The 25,804-nt window shown below is 50.8% G+C and overlaps 3 protein-coding genes across 11 annotated transcripts in view; 1 reads left to right on the forward strand and 2 right to left on the reverse strand.

Moving 5' to 3' along the window:
* The window catches only part of NUMA1 (nuclear mitotic apparatus protein 1), a 73,675-nt gene extending 67,704 nt beyond the window's left edge, over positions 1-5,971 (forward strand). For 7 of the 8 annotated variants that reach the window (XM_068556518.1, XM_068556519.1, XM_068556520.1 and 4 more), the window contains 8 exons: positions 115-272; positions 1,548-1,794; positions 2,684-2,912; positions 3,591-3,727; positions 4,080-4,256; positions 4,413-4,529; positions 4,645-4,914; positions 5,247-5,971. In XM_068556518.1, coding sequence (XP_068412619.1) covers positions 115-272; positions 1,548-1,794; positions 2,684-2,912; positions 3,591-3,727; positions 4,080-4,256; positions 4,413-4,529; positions 4,645-4,914; positions 5,247-5,258 — 1,347 coding nt within the window. In that variant the 3' untranslated portion in view covers positions 5,259-5,971. The remainder of the gene's footprint in view (positions 1-114; positions 273-1,547; positions 1,795-2,683; positions 2,913-3,590; positions 3,728-4,079; positions 4,257-4,412; positions 4,530-4,644; positions 4,915-5,246) is intronic. The other variant, XM_068556524.1, reaches the window with a different exon arrangement.
* Positions 5,972-6,317: 346 nt separating this feature from the next.
* Positions 6,318-10,690, reverse strand: IL18BP (interleukin 18 binding protein). The gene is given in 8 exon segments (XM_068556530.1): positions 6,318-6,598; positions 6,600-6,620; positions 6,853-7,000; positions 7,084-7,207; positions 7,871-8,077; positions 8,453-8,538; positions 9,283-9,366; positions 10,303-10,690. Coding segments are annotated over 8 exon segments (801 nt in total). The 5' UTR covers positions 10,347-10,690; the 3' UTR covers positions 6,318-6,511.
* Positions 10,691-10,789: 99 nt separating this feature from the next.
* The window catches only part of RNF121 (ring finger protein 121), an 84,104-nt gene continuing 69,089 nt past the window's right edge, over positions 10,790-25,804 (reverse strand). The window contains exons 7-10 of one of the 2 annotated variants that reach the window (XR_011075498.1): positions 14,465-14,598; positions 13,726-13,827; positions 11,046-12,152; positions 10,790-10,992 (exon numbers count right to left, since the gene is read on the reverse strand). Coding sequence is in view for 1 of the 2 variants with exons in the window: in XM_068556528.1 (XP_068412629.1) it covers positions 12,032-12,152; positions 13,726-13,827; positions 14,465-14,598 (357 nt within the window). In the remaining variant the exon portion in view is untranslated. Of the gene's footprint in view, positions 12,153-13,725; positions 13,828-14,464; positions 14,599-25,804 lie in introns of both variants that reach the window. The other variant, XM_068556528.1, reaches the window with a different exon arrangement.

Here is a 25,804-nt window from a genome sequence, read left to right on the forward strand (position 1 = left end):
GGCTCTGGCTGCACTGACGCCCTCACCTCTGTCGTGCTGGGCCCCGTGCTCTCCTCTCCTCAGCCACCCCTGCTTAGGCCTCCCTTCACTCTCCCTCGGCCCTCTCCTTCCCAGGTTGCCCATGCTGACCAGCAGCTTCGGGACCTGGGCAAGTTCCAGGTGGCGACTGACGCCTTAAAGAGCCGGGAGCCCCAGGCTAAGCCTCAGCTGGACTCGAGCATTGACAGCCTGGATCTGAGCTGTGAGGAGGGGACCCCACTCACTATCACCAGGTCAGGAGGCACCCTTCCTCCCTCTGTCTGTTGTCCATTGAGCGCCCACTGTTCTATCAGGCTGTATCCTGGGCACTGGGGCTGTGAGATAAATAAGACGTGAACCCTTTGCCCTCTGGAAGCTTATTCTTAGAGAAGAATAAAGAAAGTATTAGAGGTATTAGGCCAGATGTTTGTATATAGCACAGTGGGAGTAAATAAAAATGAGTGGTCAGAAAAGGCTTCATGGAGGCTGTCACTCCCGCTCTGAGTCTTGAAAGAAGCCGTAGGGGTGTGTCTGATGGACGGAGGAGAGTGGTGAGAGCAGAGGCCGAGAAAGAGCCTGGATGGGCTGGAACATGAAGTTGGAAGGGCTCGGGCCCAAGTCCCCGAGGACCGGCTGGACTCCCCACTGAGTGGGGAGTGAGCACATGTGTTGAGCACATGGTCAGGTTTGCATCTTAGAAAGCCTATCCTGATAGGGGAAAACTGAGACTTTAATAAAAACAATAAATGTGTTTTTATAAATGTTAAACACTTAGGTGTGTCAGACACTTAAACACCTGAAAAATATTAATTCATTTATCCCTTAACAACTCTGAGGAAGAGTCTATGATTATCTCCTTTCACAGATGAAACTGGGGCAGAGGGGCGGTCACTTGCCCAGGGTGCCACAATGGCATGGCTAGGCTTGAACCTGGGCAGCCTGGCTCGAGTCCTTGCTTGTCCCCACTCTGTGTCTCTCAGAGGCTGTTGTAAGTGTAGGTGAGAGGGGACGAGGCAGGCAGGGAGGGGCGTGAGAGTGGAGTTCGGTGTGGTTAGGAGAGCTATCAGGAGACTCGCGGATTGGGTTTGGCAGGAGAGGGAAGAGGTAGGATTGTGCCTGTGTTCGTGGCTGGGGGCTTGGGTGGAGGCTGCCCCTCCCAGCTCCTATTTGCTGAAATAGGAGATACAGGAGGAGGAACGGACAATGGACTTGGTTTGGGACATGTTCGTTGTGGAATCCACGGGGGAGGTCTGGGGCTGTGGATATTATGGGTCTGGGGAGCAGGGTTTGGGAATTGCCTGTATTGAGTTCAGAGAGCCATGGAGTGGATAGGCTCACCAGGGATGGAGAACGGATGGAAGGCCAAGGTCAAGGACTCTCCTTGATACCTCTGAGAAATTAGAGAGGGTGGGGTGCTTGACCTGGTCTTCTTGTAATAACATGTAGGACCTGGTTGCTTTGGAGCAAAGGGATGGACAAAATGCCTTGTAGCCCCAGGAATGGCACCTCAGCAGATGTTTTCTCCACAGCAAGTTGCCTCGTACCCAGCCAGATGGCACCAGCATCCCTGGAGAGCCAGCCTCGCCCATCTCCCAGCGTCTGCCCCCCAAGGTAGAATCCCTGGAGAGTCTCTACTTCACCCCCATCCCCGCTCGGGGTCAGCCCCCCCTGGAGAGCAGCCTGGACTCCTTGGGGGATGTCTTCCTGGACTCAGGCCGGAAGACCCGCTCCTCTCGTCGGCGCACCACGCAAATCATCAACATCACCATGACCAAGGTCAGGCCGCTGCGAGTGGGGCTGCAGGGTAGCAATGCTTGCTTCCTCTCAAGGGCATCTTTCCGTCGGGTCCTCAGAACAGCCTCAAGAAGCAGGCAGGGCTGACCAGTCCATACCCACAGATGGGAAAGCTTAAGGGCAGTGACTTGCTTAGGCCTCTTGTAGAAAGGGGCAGGGCTGGACTCGGCTGCCTGTCCACTGACTCTAAGGCTGCCGTCCTCTCCGTGTACAGTAGTGACCCCGTGTAGGCTCAAGGGAGACAATGTGGAGAAGTTGCAGTCCAGCCCGTGCCTCCCCGCACACCCCTGGGTACACCCTTGGGTAGCCGAGATGCGTTGTGGTTGCCCAGTGGGCTGCCTGCCTGGCTGGGGGCTCTGGTCCTTGTTTCCATAGCACTAGGAGGTTGGGGAGGAGAGGAGGGGGGGCACTTCTGCTGGGGAGAAGCTGGAGAAGTTCTAAAAGATGGTCAGGGCCCTGGCACGCTTGGGCAGAAGGACACTGTGGGATGAGCCCGACAAGCTCAGGAGACGTGGGTTCCAGCCCCAGCTCTGCCGCTTCCTTGCTTTGTGCCCTTTGGGTCAGTCACTTCATTCCTTTGCACCTCACTTCTAAAATGGTCTGGTGCATTCTGCCTTCCCTCCCTCAAAGCACTGTTAATAGACTCAATGGAAAAATGGACAGAAAAGAGTCTTGACAGCCTCAGCACCTTGTGTGGGATTCTGGCCACAAGGCCCATTTCTTGCAGAAGTGCAGCTAAGGACCCTATGCAAAGCAGCGTGGACACGTGCAGCCGCGGGGTCTGAGGCGCTTTGGGAAGGGGAATGGGAGGCTTCTTGATGGGGTGTCAGGGCCCCCATCCCTACTACAACAGGTGCATCCTCTCTTCCAGAAGCTAGATGTGGAGGAGCCAGACGGCGCCAACTCCTCCTTCTATAGCACACAGTCTGCCCCTGCTTCCCAGGCCGGCCCGAGAGCTGCCTCCTCCACCCAGTCTCTAGCCCGCCTGGGCTCTCCCGATGACGGCAACTCAGCTCTGCTAAGCCTGCCTGGCTACCGGCCCACCACTCGCAGCTCTGCTCGCCGCTCCCAGGCTGGGGTGTCCAGTGGGGCCCCTCCAGGTGAGGGCACTGTGGGGACTTATTAACACACCCAAAGATTAGACTGGAAGCAGATCCTGGTACAGGGAAGGGACAAGCTTTTAAAAACCCAAGGCTGGCTTCCTGGCCTCCACCCAGCACCTCACCTGCCTCTCCTCCCTGCAGTCTGAGGGCCTTTGCCTGTTGTTCATCAAGGGGCTGTGCTGGGCAATAACACTGATGTCATTCTCAGCCAGGCTGTAAACCAGAAACACACACACGACGGGCCTGGGATGCCCAGCACACGAGTGCTGCCCAGCTGCTGTCAGGAGTCCTCCAGGCCCCTTCTCAGGTGGGAAGGGGCTGCCAGAGAGGCCAGACTGGCCTGGGAGCTACCCTCAGATTCTTTTCGGAGGCTCTTGCCTTCAGGGACCATGCTGGGTGTTGATTCCTGGCCCTCCATTAGTTTCTCTTGGTGTCACAGCCTCTGCATATGACCCCAGGGAGGAAGCAGTGAGCCAGTCCCCAGGGTAGAGATGGTCTGTGAGCCCTGAGCCTGTATCTGCAGCACAGAGCAGAGCAGGACTCTGGGGTGCTAGGCTTGAAGTCCAAGGGCTAGGTGGATGGGAGTGGTGGCAGCAAAGGCTGGTGGGATGCTACCTCCACCCTCTCCTCCTGGCCTTCCAGCCCCACTTGCTCCAATTTCCTTGCCCTCCACAGGCAGGAACAGCTTCTACATGGGCACTTGCCAGGATGAGCCTGAGCAGCTGGATGACTGGAACCGCATTGCAGAGTTGCAGCAGCGCAATCGAGTGTGCCCCCCGCACTTAAAGACCTGCTACCCCCTGGAGTCCAGGGTGAGCTTTGGGGTCCCCTGCCATGGACCTGCCTGTGCCGGCTCACCTCTTCCTCCCTTGTCATCCCACCCCAGTGCCCTGGCCTGCCGAGGAGGGTGACCTGCTTCCAGTCAAATAGTTGGCAGGGAGGGAGCTCAGGGGTGAAGGTCCTGTGGGTGGGCAGGAGCTTGGAGAGATCTCTTGGGACTGCTCTTTGCGGCCATCGTGCAGGGCGTAGGCGGGGAGCTTTTTGCGATAGGAAGGCTTTAGCTGCTCCACCTGCTAGGCCAGTGAAGAGAGTTCTGGGGCGGTCCTGCTCCCATCTCCAAACAAACAGCTTGGCTCCACCGAACACTTCTTCTACCCCACGCAGCCTTCCCTGAGCCTGCCTACCATCACAGATGAGGAGATAAAAACCGGTGACCCCCGGGAGACCCTGCGCCGAGCCAGCATGCAGCCAACCCAGATAGCTGAGGGTGCTGGCATCACCACCCGGCAGCAGCGCAAACGGGTCTCCTCAGAGCCCCATCAGGGCCCTGGCACCCCCGAGGTGGGTGACGTCGGCTCCCATGTCTTTTCCAGCAGCCACCACGTTTGCAAAGTTGATTAGCCGGGAGGCTCCCGGCTCAGAAGGGGGACGGGTGCTGGTTGGACACGGTCCACTTGTCCTCTTGAGCTGTCAGCTTAACTGTCCTCTTCCCCATAGTCTAAGAAGGCCACCACCTGTTTCCCACGCCCCATGACTCCCCGGGACCGACATGAAGGGCGCAGACAGAGCACTACCGAGGCCCAGAAGAAAGCAGCTCCAGCTGTTGTTAAACAGGTTAGTCAGGGGCTGAAGGGAGACCCTGGAGGGGCCTTGCTGGCAGAGCCCTGGAGCAGCAGAGGTTGGCCTGGGAGGCCAGTGGCGCCCCCAGTTTGACAGCCCCTCCCTACAGGCTGACCGCCGCCAGTCGATGGCCTTCAGCATCCTCAACACACCCAAGAAGCTCGGGAATAGCCTTCTGCGGAGGGCAGCCTCGAAGAAAGCCCCATCCAAGGCCTCCCCCAACCCCCACAGCGGGACCCGCCGCTCTCCTCGCATCGCCACCACCACAGCCAGTGCCGCCACTGCCGCTGCCATCGCCGCCGCCACTGCCACCCCTCGGGCCAAGGGCAAGGTGGAGGCACTGACAGGGAAGGGAGAGGGTTCAGCTCTTAGGAACCTGGTAGGAGCATGGGCACCTCCCGCCAGCCACCCCGGGGGCTGCTTCCAGGCAGGGCTGAGCTAGGCCGCTGGAGGGTGGGGGCTGAGAGCAGGTGCTCCTGGCCTGGTTAGCTGCTCCTTACCGAGGAGAGGACATGACTCCATTTCTCCAGAGAGCACCCAGAGCTGCTCAGGCACAGCCAGCCACTGGTAACCTGAAGGTAGATGGGTCCAGGGCCACACCAAGGAGGGGACCCTAGTCTGGGTGTTGGGGGGCAGGGGGGTTTCCCCAGCCCACTGGTGCAGCCTGGCACCGAGTCTCCTCCACTGAGTGACTGTCTCTCTCTCTTCCAGGCAAAGCACTAAAGAGCCGGTACCAGTGAGTGGCCCCACCTGTGTCCTTGATGCTGCCCTCGCCTGGTCCTTCTTTTCTGTCCCTTTCAGTGCCTTCTCTCAGCTCCCAGGCCAACAGTGGCCAAACCCCTATAGACAGTGACGCCTGCCCACACCCCGGCCTGGTACCCGGACCTTCGCCAGGTGAACAGGTGTGTCCTCAAGAGTTGGCCCGGAGCCTGGATAGTCTGGGCCCTCTGCCTGCCTCGCCTCCTGATGTTTTCTTAGAGCAGTCACTTCTCCATCACCATCACAACCAGATTTGGGGCTGCCTTTGAGTGGCTGGGTCCTTGGGCCCAGTCAGTCAGTCCTCCTCTCAGCCTCTGGATCTAGAAGGGACCATTGGAGGAGCAGGCCCTGGTCCCTGCTGCTCCCGGTGGCTGGGCCGAGCAAGGGCCCTTGCTTTTGAAGTCCAGGACTGGGCATTGACCTAGTGGGAGCGCCCCACCCCCCCAGGTGCTCCCATCCACCCGAGGGCACAGTTGCCCAAAGGATGCTCTTTTCCAGGAGAAATGGGCCCTGTGCCTCGGTGGGGGACGGGGCAGCCTTCAGTGGCAGCTCATCCCCTTCCTTCCCCAGATTTCACTGGGGTGGGATTTGGAGTGATGGGAAGGTTTTTAAGGGCCAGGGATGGATCTTTTCTAAATGTTATTACTTGTAAATAAAGTCTATTTTTCTCCCTTGAATGCTGAGATGCCTTGATCTGTGTGGGAAAAGCAGGGAAACGTGGGCTTTTTAGAGCAGCGTACCTTTGTCCCTGTGGAGACTCCAGGCCCACATACCTTCTCTCAAATCCCTTCTCCTGGCCTTTCTCAGGCCACAGGATCTTCCCACACTCCATTTCTGGCCTCTGCTCCTGAGGAACATTATGGGCCGGCCTCTTGTCTTCTGAGGGCCTGCGTCCCCTGAATCTGGTTTTGTCTTTACCTTCTGAGTGGCATTCTCTCTCCTCTTCCCGCACTCCCTCCTCAGGCCACGTTCTGTGAGTAGAATGATGGCCTAAAGGATAAATGACTGGGCACACATCAGAACGCCACCACTGAAGATCATTTATGAGCACCCGTCGTAGGTCTTGCTGGGGTGACAGAGATGATACAGCTATGGGTCAGAAGCAGCCTCTCCCCGCATACCTTCCCTGGGACAGTCCATTAAAGGAAACAAATACAAGTCGATGCAGAATGTGGCCTGGGCTGAGAGCGTGTATACCTCAATGAAGAGGTGGCATTTCAACCAGGCTTTGGAGCTTGGGGTTCATTATCAGGATGGTGAGGCTGAGGGGACTTGCTGGAGGATGGGGCTTCTTGTGTCGGGGGGCACGCTTATCTTCAGCCCAGCCTGGGGGAATGAAGCAAACAAGGATCAGGGCCAAGGTGGGAGTGACATCCCTTGTCACTTTCCTCCAGGCCATGCCTCCCCTGCCTGAATCCTGTTCCTTTTAGTTTCCGCCTCAGGCTCGGGGAATTGGTGGGCATTAGCTGGAGGCTGCTGTGGACAGAGCCCACCCTTTCCTCCCCATGCCAGAGCAGAGCTCCTCCTGTCCCTGGAGTCCCTCCCTCGGGTTCCTCACCCACAGCTGGGCCAGGACGAGGTGACGCTGGGCAGTCTGCCCAGGATCCGAGAAAACACAGGAGAAGTTGGTGTCTCGCAGGGCTGGGCTGAGCTCCTCCAGCACCAAGGCCCTCCACAGCTGGGTCCTCGTGCCCCTGTGCTCCCGCCTGGAGCAGAAGAGAAGGAACCGCCATGAGAGGACCGTAGGAGGAGGCCTCCCTCCCGCCGGCCTCACCGCCGCGCCCCTCACCTGGTGCTGCCCTCCCGCAGCCGGCCCGGGAGGTGCTCGATGAAGGAGCTGTTGCCCAGCCAGTAAAGGATGCTGAAGTGGGGGAAGCGGCTGCAGGCGGTACAGGACAAGGTCAGCGTTCCATCTAGGGACACGTGTGGCTGTTAACCCATCTGTACAGCAGACCCTCCCCTCTGCCATGCTGTGGCCTGCCCACCCTGCCCAGCTTCCCAGCTGCCATGATTCAGGAACCTGGAGTGGAGAGTCTGTTAAGGGGAAGTACGGTCATCTACCAGGGGACCCCGGCTGAGTAAGAGGAATTTGGGGACGGGTCCTTGGTCTAGGTCCTTGACTCCTGAGCTTTCTTCTTTAGAATGACCCTTTCTAGCACCCAGCTCCAGTGACTCTAGGAGCCCTGGCTGAGGAGACAGCACCAGTAGGCCACCGCTCCTCTGAGGAGGCCAGAGGGCAAGTGGGCTCTGGGAGGAGAGGCTGGGCTTGCAGCCACTGCAGTCAAGGCTCTGGGAGTCCACTGACTGTTCCTTCTGTCTGAATCCTCTCCGCCCCCTTTGACAGGGAGCATCATGGGAGCTGCGAGCTGAGCCCTGTGCCACGCCACACTGGTGATGCTGACAGGGAGAGGGAGAAGTCAGTGCTCAGCCAAGCTGACCTGGTTGGCGGTGGGCTACATGACAGAAGGTTGGGGGACAGGTGCTCAGAAGCCAGCCCCACCCTTGGTGCCTCCGTGCCCTCAGCCCGCCCTCTGACCACCGTGCCCTCCTGGGCTCCCATCAGAATGGCTCCTTACTCAGTGAGACTTCCACTTCCGGCCAGGTCACCTCCAATGCTGGGCACTGCTTAGCTGTCGGGAGTGCTGGGGGCCGGGAGGGGCAGGTGTCCTTTGCGATCCCAGCTGAGGCAGTGGCAGCTGTAGTGGCCTGAGGCACAGGTGTGGCTCTGGCCAGGTGGGAGACGATGTGCGCACAGAGGAGCAGGGCCCAAAGAGGGCTGGGGTCTGAAGAAAGGACAGTCACAGAGGTCAGCAGCTGTCTGACCTCTGGGGATTGCTCAGCATCCTAGCTCGGATCTTGGCTAGAGAGGGAGTTGCTGCCAGGATGTAAGTCTGGCAGAGATTCTTGGGCTCTGCCCAGGGAACGGGAGAGGCAGAAGGACCCCTCAAGCCCCACCTCTTAGCCCTTTTTGAATGGAGCACAGGGAGACCTTGGACTGGAGCCAGAGCCACAGCATCCGGGCAGAGGCCGAAAGCAACAGCACAGCAGCTGAGGGGAGCCCACCTGGGGGTAAGGTTCAGGGCCAGCCACATGGCTCCACTCTGGTCTCAGGCTGCACCCCACCCCTCCACCCGCACATGCACAGCCGCAGGTCCCACCTGGAATCCAGTTCTGTCTCATGGTCGTGATGCGTGTGTCAGGAGCTGGCGCGCCTGGATCTATATATCTGTGACAACTTCCTCCTCTGTGGGGGAGGCGGGGGAGGAGATGGTGAAAACTGCTTCTCCCACGTCTTCTGAGTGGCTTGCTTAGATCCCAGGCATACGTGTGGCCTTCTTCCTGTGGACTGCACAGCCCCTCCCTACCTCTGATTTTTCAGTGGGCTGCCAGGCACTGCTATTTACTCTGTCCTGTCCACCTGTCCCAACTGACAACTACTGGAGGACTGGCATCGGGCATAGGATACAGCTCTTCCAGTCCCTAGAAACAAAGCCGGGGATCCCCACCCCAGCTCTTATTACCATCAACATTATACTGGTTACTAGTCCAATCTAACCCCTTCATTACAGGCATGGAAACTGATGCCCAAAGAGGACCAGGGACTTACCTAGTCAGTCACAAAGGGAGGTAAAGTTCTCTCCTCTGCCAGAGCTGGTTCTGGGAAGGGCAGGACGTATAGTGAAATCCTTCTGGGAAAGCACTGCCCTCTCCCTTCTACTTCACTTTCATTTTTATTTAACCAGGGAATCTAGAGCAGGCTCTGGCTACCAAGAGAAGGCACACATACATGACAGCAGTCTGAGCCCAGTCCTTAAGGTTCCTGCACACTGCGCCTCTTCCTGAGCCGGAGTTCACAGTGGCCAGGAACCTTCTTGCTAGCTCCCAGGCCCCCCGCTCTCCAGATGGTATCAGCCTGGGGTCTTTAACCTTCCTCAGGCCCACCCTCCCAGGGGCACACAGGGCATGAACCAACGAAGGAGTCTCTCACACATGAATTCTTCCATCCCAGCCAACGGTCAGGACTTTGGTGTCCACCTTCGCTCTTCTACGTGAACACGCTTCCTGCTTCTTCCTTCACAGCCACACCATATTCAAAAGGACAACTCTCCTAGTCACTGGAGACCCCAAGCTGGATCGCTCTATTTCAGACTCAATGTCACACCAGCCCATCCACATCCTGGCCGTTCTCAGGCTCCCCACCTCCCTTCAACCACCAACCCAACAACCACCCATCACTCCCATGAATCCTTCTCACTTCTGTCTTCCCAGCCCCTTGGCCAGAGCTACAGATCTAAGTTCACCAGGAAGTCTAGATTCCCCCTACCTGGCTCGCAGGAAGCCCTGAAAAACCCTCCTTTCCGGAATCCCCCCTTTTCGGAGCTCCACAGCTCAGCTCAGCTGCGTCTGGCCCCACGTGAGCCACACCATGGGAGCTACACTGAGAGCACCTCCAGGCCTCGTGGGCAGGAACCTCTCAGACAAGCCGAGCACTTGGAACACAAGCTGGAGTGCTGGACCTAAGGGGAGGAGAGGGCGCTTCCCAGGGTAAGAGGGAGCGTACCCAGCACTGGCTCGAGCAACTGTGAAGGACCAGACCTAAGTGTCTGGGATCAGGAGGATGGGAGGCTAGGGACAGAGCCAGGGAGGCCAGGAGGTGAAATTAGGTTTGGAAGATGTGTCAGAACACTGCTGTAATCCCAAGGGTTTTGTGTGCGTGTCGTGTGCGTGTACCTGTGTATGTATAAAAACCAGACTCATTCCCAATTAGACGTGGAGACTAAAAGTCAACTCCTCTTCTCCAGGGCTCTAGCTGACATTTTCATCTTCTCAGTTCCTCCCCCACCGCCTGCTCCAGGAGCTTCTGTGCTGTTAGATGCAGAGAAACTCCTCCTTAGGAACACCAGTGTCTCCAGCAGTTAGGTCAGGAGGCAAGGCTGCCCAGGACTTCAGAGACACAGTCCTTTGGGGAAGGGGGTGGGGATGCGAGGGAGAGGAGGCAGGACTCTACCTGTGAGTGTAACCAAGGCCAGAGGCGGGCTGCTGGGAGGTCATGGGACTCAGGACTGTTGAAGTATGAAGAGACAGCCTTGGACAGCCTGGCCTCGGTTCTCACATGAGCCTGATGCAGGGGTAGGGGGAACAAAAGTGAAAGGATGCTCCCTGTTGCCATTCCACTCTCTGAGGATGAGCGCACTGGCACGGGGACCTCGGAAGCCACAGCTGGGTAAGAGAAGCCAAAGCTGAGAGTGACCCGCGAGAAGGGTGGTGGTGGCAGGGCACTGACCTCAGGTGGTGAGGACAGTCACCCAGCGATGGCGCAGGGCACCTTCTGCTACAGGAAGAAAGCCTGGCATTCCACCTTGCTCAGGGATGTTGGGCAGGGCCAACCACCCCCAGGCCGCGGCTCTCAAAAGGGAAGAGCAAGAGGCAGCAAGGGCCAGGCACCCCCGGGGACTGCAGGGAAAGAGGTGGGATGAAGAAAAGCAAGATGGATGTTCAGCTTTCCAACCCAGCTCACGGAGCTTTATTCAGAATGGATGACAAGATCCTGCTTGGTTCTTACTGCACTTGAAGGGCCATATTCCCTAGGAACCCAGCATGGAAGGCCCACGTTTGCCCTCCCACTTCCTTCAAAACTCCTAGGACCAGAGCTGGGGCCTACCTGGAACCCCTTTTCAGAACCCATACTTACCTGGGCCTGACCCTCTTCCCACCCACCTCACCACTAGTGTTGCCAGGCCCAGGCAGGACTCATGGATGACAAGGCTGACATGAGGATATTCCTTGGGCTGGGAATCCCCTGGCAGCTTCAAGGGAACAATGTCTGACCACAGGAAGAAGTCTCACATCTGTCATAGTTCTTCTACCGCACACACACATGCACGCACGCACACACACACGCGCGCGCGCTCTCACTCCGGCTTTCAGGAAAGGAAGTGATGTGGCAGTGGCCTTCAGCACGTGTCACCACTTCTGGGCAGAGGATCAGCTTGCACAAGCGGCCCTCAATCACCGCTGCCAGCAGTAACTCCTGTGGCCCAACTATGTATAGATGGTCTCTGTTCTTGGCTGAGTACAGCCCCGTTTAGTGGCAGGTTCCCCAAGCTGCTACAGCTCTGGTCACCCCCACACAAATCCCCGGTGAATTCCGAGGTCCTAGAGCTTCCCTTGCTGCAAAAGTTATGACAAGGTTCCACTTGTCTCCACCAGCCTACGGCCCCCAACAGGGAAGACGGAGTCAGACAACGCCCACCTGTGGCCTTAGCCAGGGAGGACGGAGGGCACCTCACCCCTCAGTGCTCATCAGTGGCACTGGCCGGAGCTCCCTGGCTCTTCCACACTGAGTGTACCAGGCTTAGGCCCCACATATGGAAGGAGGTGGGCTGGGGCTCTCAGCCAGAGAAGAGGTGGCTCCTTTACACCAAAAATGTTGTGGCTCTGCTCCTGCCCTGCTCAAGCAGGGAGGCTGAGGCCTGGAGGAATTGGGGCAATTCCTATGCTCCACAATAAAAAAGGTTTTTAAATATATTCATCAAAATAGTTTTCTTTTAAAAAGCTCCCCACTGCTGACAACCCCACCTGCTGGCTCTCCATCATATCCCTCCCCAGCCCGGACACAGCCGGAGGGGTCCTGAGTGGCCCGAGTGCCCCTTTGAGTCTTTCCCACCCAGGAGGTCTTGGAGGGCAGGGAGGAGAGTGCCCTGAGGTCCATGGTGGGTGGATGCTCTTCTTCCTGACTATTCCAGGCCCAGGATATAGTTGATGCCTTGCACCAGGCCAATGATGACAGGCTGCCAGGCTACCAAGTATCGAAGCCAGTCCAGCAGTTGCCCGTACATGACATGAGGCCTCTCCCAGCTGTCATGGCGTCAAAGAAAAGAGGTTACGTGTTCGAGTTGCTAAGGTTGGTCTAGGGGATGGGTGAGAGGGTCTGCCTACACTTTCCAGATGCTCCACAGAAATGGGCCTACAAAGAAAGGAAGCTGCTTTCTAGAAAGCCCCACCCAGCCCCTCTATGTTGGAATGCAGGGTTAAACCCAGAGAATGGGGGCAGGAGGGCAGAGGGGACCAGTGCAGAAGATCGGACAGATGCGGGAGAGGGTGGAGGGGTGAAACTAAGCTCTCCATGACCAACATGCAGACAGGGCTCCGCACAACCTTCTAAGATTGGACCGCCAGTATGCCCGAGACTGCTGTAGATTATGGGTGATGATGGCTTCAGGGAGGCGAGGAGTGGGATAAGGTAACCCAAAGGTTCTTGCAATGTCCAAAATGGGAGGTTTTCTAGGTCAAGGAAGGGATTGAGTCTCGGGACAGAGGCATGAGGGGGCAGAGCAAGAGGCTGGTCATAGGGGATAACCCCAGGCAAAGGCTCTAAGGAATCCTCACCCAAGGGCACTGAGCACCAGGCCCTACTGAGGCCAAGTGGCCCCTAGAGATAAGTCCCTTCCTTTCACTTTACAGCTAACTGCCGGGCAAGACATGGAGAGGGAGCCTGGGAAACCAGCTCCGGGGAAAGCACAGGTTGAACCTCATGAGACTATGGGGAATCCCTCTGAAGGCATCAGAAAGCACAGCCGGGCCCAGTCCTGAGAACTAAGGGAAGCCCCAACCCTCAGCTTGACCATGGAGTTACTAAACTGTTCCTGAACTAGACCCTGGAAGAACCAAGCAAGGAACCTTAAAGGGGAACACAGTGGCCCCGCACGGCCCAGCTAGTGTCCAGGGGACAGGGAACCCTGGCGCAGAGAGGAAGGGCAGCTGGGAGAAGTCTCTGGATCCCAGGGGAAATGGGGGCGGGGGGTGGGGGTGGCCGAAGAAGTGGCTGGGCACTTTCTGACAGACAGGCTGCGGGGAGGAAGCGGAGGCTGAAGGCAAAGTGGGGAGGGCTGGTCAGGTAGGGAGGGGCAGCTCAGAGGAGCACAGGTCCTGTGTTCAGGTGGATGGGGACAGGGGCCCCTGCCATCCCTGTACCTTGCAGGCCCTGCACAGGCACAGAGCTGGTCTCCAGCCCTGCCTGTCACAGTTAAGGCACTACCCATTAGCTATATCACCTTGAACAAATTATTCAATCTTTAAACTGTTTCACTGGTAAAATGAGGATAATATTACCCAGGTCATAAAGCTCTAGAGAATCAAGTGAGCTAATACAAGTAAAGCACTTAGCACAGTGCCAGGCACATAGTAAGCAAGCAGTAAAGGGTAGCTGCTATCACCACCGATTTACCCTTGAGGAATCCTGAACCAAGAGGAGAAGCTGAGCTGCTGGTCCTGCCCCACATCCCACCCACTTCCCGAGACCACAAGCCGCATGGACTGGTGGGCAGCAGCCAGGCTGGGGGCAGGACAGAGGGCCCCAAGACCCACCCAACTGCAGGCCAGTACTTTCTTACCACTGCCCACTCCCAAAAAGAACCCAAACAAAGGATACGGGTTGCTGAACATCCTCTTGAGGTCTACCTTCTCTTTGCAGTAGGGACACGTCTGCTTCTTTCCCACAATGCACCAGCCGCGGATGCAGAACTCGTGGAATCTGAGCACCACTGGTCAAGGGAAATGGTGGGCGGCCAGGATGGCACTCCAGCCCCATGCCGGTCTTCAAGGTGCCCAGGCCCTAGCTCTGGAGGAAGGTTCAAATCCTGGCTTCACCTCTTATCAGTTGTATAATCTTGGGCAAGTCCCTTCTCTCTGACCCTGCTTCGTCATACGTGAAGTGAGGATAATGAACTCTGCCTTACAGGGCTGTTATGGGGCAAAACGGAGATAACACGTGGCATTGAATGGGAGCTGAGTAAGGACATGGTAAATGTCACAAGTGCTATTCAGGCAGATTTGATTCTGAAACTGAGGGAGCCAGTTAGAGGATGTTCCTCCCCTGTGACTGACCCAGTCTCGGGGCAGCTAGTGCAGCTGCAGGCTCCTTTCTGATCCAGCCAGGCTACGTGTAAGAGTGGCTCCCGTCTGTGAGAAGGAGCAAAGGAGGCAGCCGTTTCTACTCCTGGGGGTCGGCTTCCCTAGCAGAGGACATCACCCAAATGTCTGCTTCTTGTGACTCCCCTACCCTCAAAGGTCTGGACAGCACGCCCAGGGTCATGACCACCCCCTTCCCTCCCTGACTGGAGTGTGCACGTGGCAAGAGAGACGTGGCCCAGGAGCTCCAGGCAGGATACACATGATTGCAAGACAGCCTATACGTGTTCTCGATGATGCCCTCTTCACTGACATCCACAAAGATCTGCTGCCCACACACGGCACACACACTGTCCGAGAGGTGTTTGGTGGGCATGCCCGACTCACTGTAGAACTGGGAGAGAAGAGCAGGAGGAAAAGACAGAAAAGACGTGAGAATCAGCCAAAGTGGGAAGGTACCACAGAGGCCTTAGGTCTTCTATAGAGGAGGCGACATGGCAGGGCGAGTCCCAGAGCTAGAGAATATCTCATACACCAGATAGCCCTCATCTTTGCTGGGCAGATGGGGTGAAAGGAAGTCAGAACTGATAGGACCTGAATACTGGGAGGGTCGGCATCAGGGACAAGGAGAATGGGAAAAAGAAGGGCTCAGGGCTGGTGATTGGGAGCTACATCAGCGAAGCCACTCTGCAGCCAGATTATGGTTCCATCAGAGATGGGAAACATCTCTTCTCCAAGATTCAAAACAGTGAAACATCTGGTGCAACGCTGGTTCGGTGACAAGGGCATTCTCAGACACTTGTGGCAGCAGCAAAAGAGGTTCAACCCTTCTGGACAGCATTTGGCATGATGTCTCTAACTGTCACACAATTTAACCCATTAATTTCACCTTAAGGAATTTAAAGAAGGAGTAAAAATATCAAAAAAGCTTCATGCAGGGCTTCCCTGGTGGCGCAGTGGTTGAGAATCTGCCTGCCAATGCAGGGGACACGGGTTCGAGCCCTGGTCTGGGAAGATCCCACATGCCGCGGAGCAACTAAGCCCGTGAGCCACAATTACTGAGCCTGCGCATCTGGAGCCTGTGCTCCGCAACAAGAGAGACCGCGATAATGAGAGGCCCGCGCACCGCGATGAAGAGTGGCCCCCACTTGCCGCAACTAGAGAAAGCCCTCGTACAGAAACGAAGACCCAACACAGCCATAAATAAAAATAAATAAATAAATAAATAAACCCAAAGTTAAAAAAAAAAAAAGCTTCATGCATACAGATATTCATTTAAGTGTTATTTATAATTAAAGAAGCAAAGAGTTTGGCAATCCCTCAAAAAGTTAAATGTGGAATTACCATATGACACAGCAATTCCATTCTTAGGTACATACTCCTAAAGAATAAAAACAGAGACTAACCACACACTTGTATACCAATGCTCATAGCAGCATTATTCACAAATAGCCAAAAGGTGTAAACAACCCAAGTGTCCGGAAACAGAAGCATGGATAAACAAAATGGGGTCTATCCCTCCAATGAAATGTTATTCAGTCATAAGAGTAATGAAGTTCTGATACATGCTACAACGTGCAGGCACCTTGGAAATATTACACTAAGTAAAATAAGTCAGACACAAAAGGATAAACATTGTATGTGATTCCATTTATATAAAATATCTACAATAGGCAAATTCATAGACAGAAAATAGATTAGAGGTAACCAGCGGTGGGAGGAGGAAATGGGGAGTTATTGCTTAATGGGCACAGTCTCTGTTTGGAGTGATGAAAAATTTTGCAAGTAGACAGTACACTTAAGGATGGCTAAAATGGTGAATTTTACATTACATATATTTTATTAAAAAAATAGTAAAAAAACAAAAACAAAAACAAAAACAAGCAAAGAAATGGAAATAACCATAAATGACCAACAACAGAAGAATGCCTCAATAAATTATACTCAAGGGACTAGAGAGGTGGTGGGTCAACTGAAGCTTGAGATATAACACTGAGTGTCGAAAGCAGGGTACAAAATTGGAGGCACAGTATTATTGGTACATATATATGTAAAGACAATCCAAATCTATCAAAAGATCAGAAGGAAATGTATGAGAATATTCACACCAGTGATGTCTTGGTAGTAGGATTATATGTGATTTTTTTTCTTTTGCTTATTTTTCTGTACTCAAATTTTCCTTAATGAACATATATTACAGGCAAACCTCAGAGATATTGAGGGCTCGGTTCCAGAACACCACAACAAAGCAAGTCACGTAGATTTTTTTGGTTTCCCAGTGTATTTAAACGTTATGTTTATACTTACTGTAGTCTATTAAGTGTGCAACAGCATAATGTCTAAAACACCAATTACAATAATAACATCAAAGATCACAGGTCATCATACAAATATAATAATAATGAAAAAGTTCAAAATATTGTAAGAATCACCACAATGTGACACAGAGACACAAAGTGAGCAAATGCTGTTGGAAAATGGTGCTGATAGACTTGCTTGATGCAGGGCTGTCACAAACCCTCAATTTGTAAACAAAACAAAACAAACACAATTATCTGCGAAGCGCAATAAAGGAAAGCACAATAAAACGAGGTATGCCCATACTTTAAAAGATTATGTATTACCATGGTTAATCACAATGGATAACCAATTCCATGCTCCAAAAAGAAATTCCAAATTTTGCATACTTTCCTTGTGGTTTATTGTTAAATAGCTACAGAGCATTTCCCCTTCACCCCAAGGAGAAAAGACTTGAATTTTATTTGTTGAAATAGTCTAAGACCTATTGTGTTTTTTTCTTTGCACTGTCCTAAAAATTATGGTAAAACACACATAACACAGAATATACCATCTTAACTATTTTAAAATATACAGTTTGGTAATGTTAATAAGTATATTCACATTGCTGTGCAGCTAATCTCCAGAACTTTCACATCTTGCAAAACTGTAAAATGAATTTTTAGAAAGGAGTCTGCATTTATTATTACAATTTTATCTGTACCTATAAGGGAAATAGATTATACTTAGCCTTTTTGTATTTTCTTAACTTGAGTTTGCTGTTTTTTATTTCCAAGCAACTGTCTTCTGAAAAAGCCACAGCCCTGAAGCTGGGTGAGGGATAGCAGTGGAGGAGGGGTGGGCATACAGGTGCTGGGATAGGGAGTAGGGAGGACGGTGACAGCCAGATCAGACACAGCTACACCTGCCAGAACCTCTGCTCAACATGGGGGCATCTCTGACTCCAAGCTGCCCTTCTCCAAGAGAGAAATGGCCTCTCTTGACTCCCAAGAGTCCTCAAGTGTAGAAGGTAGAGACCACCCCAAGAATCCATGAATAGAGAGCTTCCTGCCTTCACCCCCACCTCACCGTCTTACAAAACTGTCTGAAGTGGCTCAAGGTGAGCTCGTTACTATCACAGAACACCAGAGCAGCCCCGTCCCTGGGGAAACCAAAGCCCAGAAAGGAAAGAAACTAGCTGTGACGAGAACCCAGCCCCTCTGACTCCTAACCCAAGTTCTACCCAAGATGTCCATTAACATCTGCTGAACGCTGCAGAAAGATCAGCTACTTAGCTCACTGAGGGCCAGTAATTCAAAAGGTTCTGATATGTTTATCGAGAGTGCAAAAGGATAAGCAAGAGTTAGGGCAGAGCCAAACCTGTGGGAGCCCACTAACTGCAACTCTCCAAAGCTGGAATCTGAATGTAAGTGTTGAGGGGACCTCTGAGAAACACTTCTCCAGTGCTCAAGAGGCTTATGGCTCTGAAATATGTCTGGCTTAGAATTTCTAGGCACATCAACTGAACAGAGAGAAAAGAGGCCAAGAAGTCTGGGTCCAGCTCTGGCACTGAGTCCCTGCACAATCATGCAGCACAGGAACATGGCCACTCACTCTGGCCCACAGCATTGGCAGTGAAGTAAGTGGGAACGCCTCAACTCAGGAGATGGGTGAGAGTTCTGAGGAAGAGCTTTACCTCAAATCATCCCTGAGTTCTGCCCCAAGACACTGGGGCAAGGGATACAGGTGCAAGAGAACTTGGATGAGGTAATGAGAGTAGGAGGGACGCCCAGGAAAATGTCTATTAGGCCGCTAGCTTCTGGAGTTCTCCCTGCAAGCTAATGTGGCAACAGCCTGGCAGGGTCAAATCCCACAAAGTTTCAACAAAGTTATCAGGTAAGCCTGTCAAGTCAGGAAGGGCCCAGCAACCCCACAGAGACTGTATCAGGAGGCACTGAGGCTGAGTAGGGTAAAGTACAGGGAGGCAGATTTCAGTTTAACCTCAAGATGCCTCAGTGTGGAAAGGGCTCAAGGGGCCACATAATTTGTCAGGATTAGACACACTGCATTTCCATCCTCTGTCACTTACTATCTTGATGACCTTGAGCAAGCCACCCAAACTCTTCTTTCCTTCCATCAGAATATATTGGGCACCTACTAAGTACCAGCCACTGGACTGGGTCCTTGGGCTAGAATGCTAGAAAAACACAGACTTGGCCTCTGTCCTCATGAAACCTACAGCTAGGGGAGACTGACATTAAAAAAATAAGTATTTGAGGAAAAAGAGGAAAAAGAACAAAGCAGGAATCATAACCCTCTCAGACTTCAGACAATACTACAAAGCTACATGATCAAAACAGTGTGGTACTGGCACAAAAACAGACATACAGATTAGTGAAACAGAATAGAGAGCCCAGAAAAAACCCACATACCTATGGTCAATTAATCTTCGACAAAGGAGGCAATAATATAAAATGGGAAAAAGTCAATCTCTTCAGCAATTGGTGCTGGGAAAGTTGGACAGCTGCATGTAAATCAATGAAGTTAGAACACTCCCTCACACCATGCACAAAAATAAACTCAAAATGGCTTAAAGACTTAAACATAAGATATGACACCATAAAACTCCTAGAAGAGATCATAGGCAAAATATTCTCTGACATAAATCATACCAATGTTTTTCTTAGGTCAGTCTCCCAAGGCAATAGAAATAAAAACAAAAATAAACAAATGCAACCTAATCAAACTTAACGAGCTTTTGCACAGCAAAGGAAACCATTTAAAAAAACCCAAAAAGACAACCTACAGAATGGGAGAAAATATTTGCAAACAATGCAACCGACAAGGGCTTGATTTCCAAAAAATACAAACAGCTCGTACAACTCAACAACAAAAAAACAAACAACCCAATGGAAAAATGGGCAGAAGACCTAAATAGACATTTCTCCAAAGAAGACATACAGATCAGGACTTCCTTGGTGGCACAGTGGTTAAGAATCCGCTTGCCAATGCAGGGGACACAGGTTCGATCCCTGATCCGGGAGGCTCCTACATGCCACGGAGCAACTAAGCCCGTGCTCCACAACTACTGAGCCCACGTGCCACAACTACTGAAGCCTGTGCTCCACAACAAGAGGAGCCACCGCAATGAGAAACCCACGCACTGCAACAAAGAGTAGTCACCGCTCGCTGCAACTAGGGAAAGCCCACGTGCAGCAACAAAGACCCAACGCAGCCAAAAATAAATAAATAAAATAAATAAATTTATTTAAAAAAAAAAGATATACAGATGGCCAATAGGTACATGAAAAGGTGCTCAACATTGTTAATTATTAGAGAAATGCAAATCAAAAATACAATGAGGTGGGCTTCCCTGGTGGTGCAGTGGTTAAGAATCTGCCTGCCAATGCAGGGGACATGGCTTTGAGCCCTGGTCCAGGAAGATCCCACATGCCACGGAACAACTAAACCCGTGCGCCACAACTACTGAAGCCTGTGTGCCCTAGAGCCCGTGCTCCGCAACAAGAGAAGCCACCGCAATGAGAAGCCTGCACACCACAACGAAGAGTAGCCACCGCTCGCCACAACTAGGGAAAGCCCACGTGCAGCAACAAAGACCCAGAGCAGCCAAAAATAAATAAACAAATTAATTAAAAAAAAAAAAGAAACATCTCCAGTGCCTCTTCCTGTGTGATTCTTCTTTATAAAAAAACAAAAAAACAAAACAAAACAAACAAAAACTACAATGAGGTACCACCTCACATCGGTCAGAATGGTCATCATCAAAAAATCTACAAACAATAAGTGCTGGTGTGGAGAAAAGGGAACCCTCTTACACTGTTCGTGGGAATGTAAATTGGTGCAGCCACTATGGAAAACAGTATGGAGGTTCCTCAAAAAACTAAAATTAGAGTTGTCACATGATCCAGCAATCCCACTCCTGGGCATATATCCAGACAAAACTATAATTCGAAAAGATACACGCACCCCTTATGTCCACAGCAGCACTATTTACAACAGCCAAGACATGGAAACAACCTAAATGTCCATCAACCGATGAATGGACAAAGAAGATGTGGTACATACATATACAATGGACTATTACTCGGCCATCAAAATGAATGAAATAATGCCATTTGCAGCAACATGGATGGATCTAGAGATTATCATACTAAGCAAAATAAGTCAGAAAGAGAAAGACAAACACCACGTGGTATCACTTATATGTGGAATCTAAAATACAATACAAATCAATGTATCTATGAAACAAAAACAGACTCACTCACAGGTATAGAGAACAAACTTGTGGTTGCCAAGGGGTAGGGGGGATAGGGGAAGGAAGGAACAGGAGTTTGGGATTAGAAGAGGCAAAATATTATATATAGGATGGATAAAAAACAAGGATAAACAACAAGGTCCTACTACACGGGGAACTATATTCAATTTCCTGTGACAAACCACAGTGGAAAAGAATATGAAAAAACTGAGTCACTTTGCTGTACAGAAGAAATTAACACAACATTGTAAGTCAACTATACTTCAAAAAAATTTTTTTAATTTATATAAAATGAGAACTAATTATTTAAAAGGCTAAAATAAGAATTATTTAAAAGGCATTAAAAGGGCTATCAAAGAACATTGCAATGAAGGGGTTTCCTAATTAAACCTAGGTCATCTGAGGAGGCTTCCTCAAGGGAGTGGCATTTTAGGCTGAGAGGTAAAGGACAGGTGGGAGTTAGTAAGATGAAGAGAGGCAGAAGTGACAAGAGGAGGCCCTGGGGCAGGAAGGACCTGGTGCACTTGAGAAACTGAAAGGAACCTAATACTCTTATGGCTGCATGGAGGATCTTGGACTTGAAATGAGAAGTCATCTAAAGGCTTTATTTAAGTACGGAGTAACATGATCAGACTCATATTTTTAAAAGAGCACTCTGTCTTCTGTGTGAAAAATGGATTGGAGATGAGGCCAAAATGGATTCAGAGAGACCAGCTAAGAGACAGTTACAATTCTTTAAATGCTGTATGGGGGTCCGAGCTAAGGTGATGTCTTGGGCTAATTTGATGGCAGTAAAAATTGAGAGAAGTGGACAGACTGTTGATACCAAAGAGACAGCTGAATAGTAAAGGTGTGGAGTTCAGAAGAGAGTTTTGGATTAGAGATCTGGAAGCCGTGGAAGAAGAAAAGGGAAATACCTAGGCGAAGAGCAGAGATGGTTTAGCCTTGAGCTCAGAGGAACAATAACATTTAAGGGGATGGAAAGTTACCAGAGGAGACAGAAAATACCAGAGAGACAGAAAGAAAACCAGGACAGTGTAATGTCACAAAATCCAAGGGGGGAAAACCTTTTTAAGAAGGAAGCAGTGCTGAGTCAACTGTGCTGATGACTGCTGAGATCAGAATCAATCCACCAGAATGAGTGACACAGAGTCACCGGTGACCTGAGTAAGAGTCACTTCAGAAGAAGGGCATGAGCCGAGGCCAGTTAGAATGGGCCAAGGATAAGTGAAAGGTGATAAAAAAGGAAACAGGAACTTTCTACAACTTTAGCTGTGAGTGACAGGAAATGGCTCAGTAGCTAGAAGTGAAAGTGGGTCAAAAAAAGGGTATTTTTGAAAAAGAACACTTAAAAGGTTAATGGGAAGAGCCCAGTAGAGGGAGAAGGTGAAGTCATGGGTGAGAAAGGAAGTCAACAGCATATCGGGTCCCTGAGCAGGCAGGAGGTGTGGAATCCAGAGCACAGGGAGGGCTGGCCTCTGATGGGAGAAAGAACACTTATTCCACTGTTACTGGAGGGAAGGAGAAGATGGGTGCAAACAGAAGTAGATCTGTAGATACGGTGTCAGGAATTGTGGGGATTCCTGTTTGGTTTCTAGTTGCTCAGGAGGCGAGGTCATCTGCTGAGAATGAAGCGACAGAAGGAAGGGGTGTGAGAGGTTTGAGAGTAGAGAAGGTTTGAAACAGGTTACTCAAAGTGGGAGAGTAATAAGCTCTTCAGATGAACAGAGTCAGATTTCTCCTTTGTAGGACAGGAACACTACCCCCGGCCTCACATGGTATTAGGAAGACACACTGAGAAAACACACAAAACCCCAGCACAGGAGCTTGCATGTAGTAGGTGCTCAGGATGTATGAGTTCTAATCCACACCACTGACCATCACAGGAAATGTGTGCCATGAAAGCCTAGTGGGCTCTTCTGGGCCACCCCCTTGACTAGTAAGGAGACTAATGCCCAAGGAGGAAAGCCTCACTTGAGGCCAGAGAGAGCTGGTGGCAGGGCTGAGCTGGCTCCCAGTCAGTTCAAGTAGATGATTTCAGAAATACCTGTTGAAAAACTGAATAAAATACCCATTTCCAGGATTATAGTGGAGGAGATTCCATATCACAGAGTGGTCTAAGATGGCTTCAGACAATAGATGGTGTTAAGAGAGAACTGGCAATTACTCATGGTTGATGATTTGTCTATGTCTTGCTTTGTGTGTTGAGTATGATGAAGATACAAAGACAAATTCTACAAGGACCCTGTGCTCCAGGTGATTACAGACATAAAATACGTGGTCGTACAGCACAGCAGGACTGTATAGTAGGTACTTAATAAATGGTAGCTATCATCATCATCATCATCACCATCATCATCACCATCATCATCATCATCATCATCATCATCATCATCATCATCATCATCATCATCATGTGAGTGTTTGCCATGGGCCAGGCTATTCTGCAAAGTGCTTGACATTAACCCATTTGTTCCTTACCACAATTCTATAAGGCTGGCAATATTATTACAGCTAAGAAAACAAGATCAGAGTGGTAAAGCAACTTGCTCAAGAGTATACAGATAATTAGAAGTGGAGGAGAATTTGAAACCAGGTCTGTCTGATTCTAACCTCCTGGATCTTTCTACTACTTCAAGTCAGATGAATGAGGAGATAGTCCTGTCCTCACATTATCTGGGGCTGCTGAGGATCCAGGAAGCAGTAAATCTGGGGCACAGCAATTTGCTCAGGAGATAGAAATGTGAGGCAGGACACCTGGCCCAATGCAGCACAAACAATGTGTTACCACCCTGCCTGCCCAATCACTCTCGCAGAGGAGGAAGCCCCAGAAATAAGCTTATTTCACAATCCCCCACTCCACCACCTCTACCCCACCCAACCCCACCCCAACATGACTTTTGGGTGTGAATGGAAACTAGACTGACTGGCTGTCACAAGCTTATGACCTCACAGTAACCAGCTGGAAAACAAAGACACCATCCATGATTCCCTTGAATCGACCTGACTCAACAAAACAGTTACAAATTTCTCCAAGTGAGGCAAAACAAACAGCTATTCTACTCTAAAAAGAGTAGTGCAGAATAGTCTAAAAGGAATTGAGAATGCTTGTTAATACAATTATAAAACATCATGGTTTTATTTCTAGGAATTGTGAAATTAATTAATTACAGATCTTTTTAGGTCAAACTACTCCCAGGGGTGGACCAAGAGATGAATCAGACCTAGTTCCTGACCTGGTAACAGCTCCAAAATCAACTTTGACTCTCTGGGATAGAAGCTGTGATCACAGAACATACAAAAGACTAGGAAAAATAACCAGGACTGAAAATGTGGTATATACACACAATGGAATATTATTTAGCCTTAAAAAGGAAGGAAATTCTGACACATGACACATAGGTAAACCCTGAAGACATTACGCTAAGTGAAATAAGCCAGTTACAAAAGACAAATACTGCATATGAGTCCACTTATATGAGGCATCTAGAGTGGTCAAATTCATAGAGACAGAAAGTAGAATGATTGTTGCCAGGGCTGGGAGAGTGGGGATTGGGGAATTATTGTTTAATGGGTATAAAGCTTCAGTTTTGCAAAATGAAGAGTTCTATAGATGGATGATGGTGACAGTTGAAGAACAATGTAAATGTATTAACGCTACTGAACTGTACACTTTAAAATGGTTAAGATGGTATGTTATGTGTATTTTACCACAATAAAAAAAAAAAAAAACAACTAGGGCTGCTACTGGAAGTGGGCTGTGGTGCTAGTAAGGGCTGCACTCAGTCACACTCTGTACATTGTAGATGGTTGATAAATAACTGTTGCTTTAATAAATAAATGAATGAGTTGGCCAATGAATGCGTGGAAAGCTGGAGTCTCCTGGCTTCCTCAAATTGCCCTCCCCAAAGCACTGATCAGATTTTGGCTTCCAGGCCAGCAATATTCTTTAAATTCAGGTTGTTGTGGCTCAGGGGCCCAGGTGTTCCTGAGCAGACCAAGGCCCACTTGACCAAAGACATGGGCAGAAATAACAGAGTCTTGGATTTCTCAGGGTTGGAAAGCACTCCAAGGTAGTGCAATCTATCCCTTTATCCCATGTTGGAGTCTCTTCTCCCATATTCCTGCCTGGTCTAATCTCTTGGCATCCTGAGTCCTAGCAGAAGGCCTGTCACTAAGTCTCAGCAATATTTGCTAAGCGTATTAGAAAACAACAAATGTGTTAACTCCTGGTGACTCACCCAGTACTATCACAAGCCATCCTAGTCTTCCTATGACCCCCCAAGACAGGAACCTGGGGAAACAGCAAACTGCTTGTCTATAGTCAGGATCAGCAAGGTCACATTCTGTTGGACAGTTTTCAGAGTGACTCCTCTGAAAGAGACAGTTGGATAGAGTGGCTCCTCTGAAAAGGAAAGCCATTCTCAATGTCAATTACCTACGGAAGAGGTAGATCCTCATGTAAGATACCCTGTGGTATAGGGGAGGGGCAGCATTATTTTTGTCAGGAACACAGGCTCTAGGTCTAGGCATCTGGAGGATTATAGTTGTCCAGATGTGGATTCTAGGTGGTGGGTGCTAAGATGACACCCAGTATACAGAGGTAGGCTGAGAGTTAGATGAAGCAGGTCTGAAAACCCTGGAAAGCAGGCAGCCTGATAACTCAGATCAACCTCATTCAAATACTCACAGTTTATTTTCCTGTTATTCATCCTCAACCCTTTAATAAAGTCCGACGTGACTGTTTGATTCTTATGTTCTGTGCTAAGAGGTACAGGGAGGTATGTGGGTTTATCCTTGGGACAGACTGTTACCATGGAGTGGTGGGGGTAACTAGTGAGATCCCATAAAAGGAAGGAGAGTATGAGGGGTCAGGAGCTGGTGTTTGAGGCACTCTTCACCCTAACGAGAAATTCTCCCACCAGGTCTCTTGGTGAAGCTGGAATTTATCATTATTAGGGAATTATCTTATGAGGGATTATCACTTATAATCACTGCAGCACCCAATAATTCTTCCCAAGAGCACGGAAAGTGGCCCAGCTCAAAC

Source organism: Eschrichtius robustus, chromosome 11, assembly GCF_028021215.1.
Source record: "Eschrichtius robustus isolate mEscRob2 chromosome 11, mEscRob2.pri, whole genome shotgun sequence".
Taxonomy (NCBI): Eukaryota; Metazoa; Chordata; class Mammalia; order Artiodactyla; family Eschrichtiidae; genus Eschrichtius; species Eschrichtius robustus.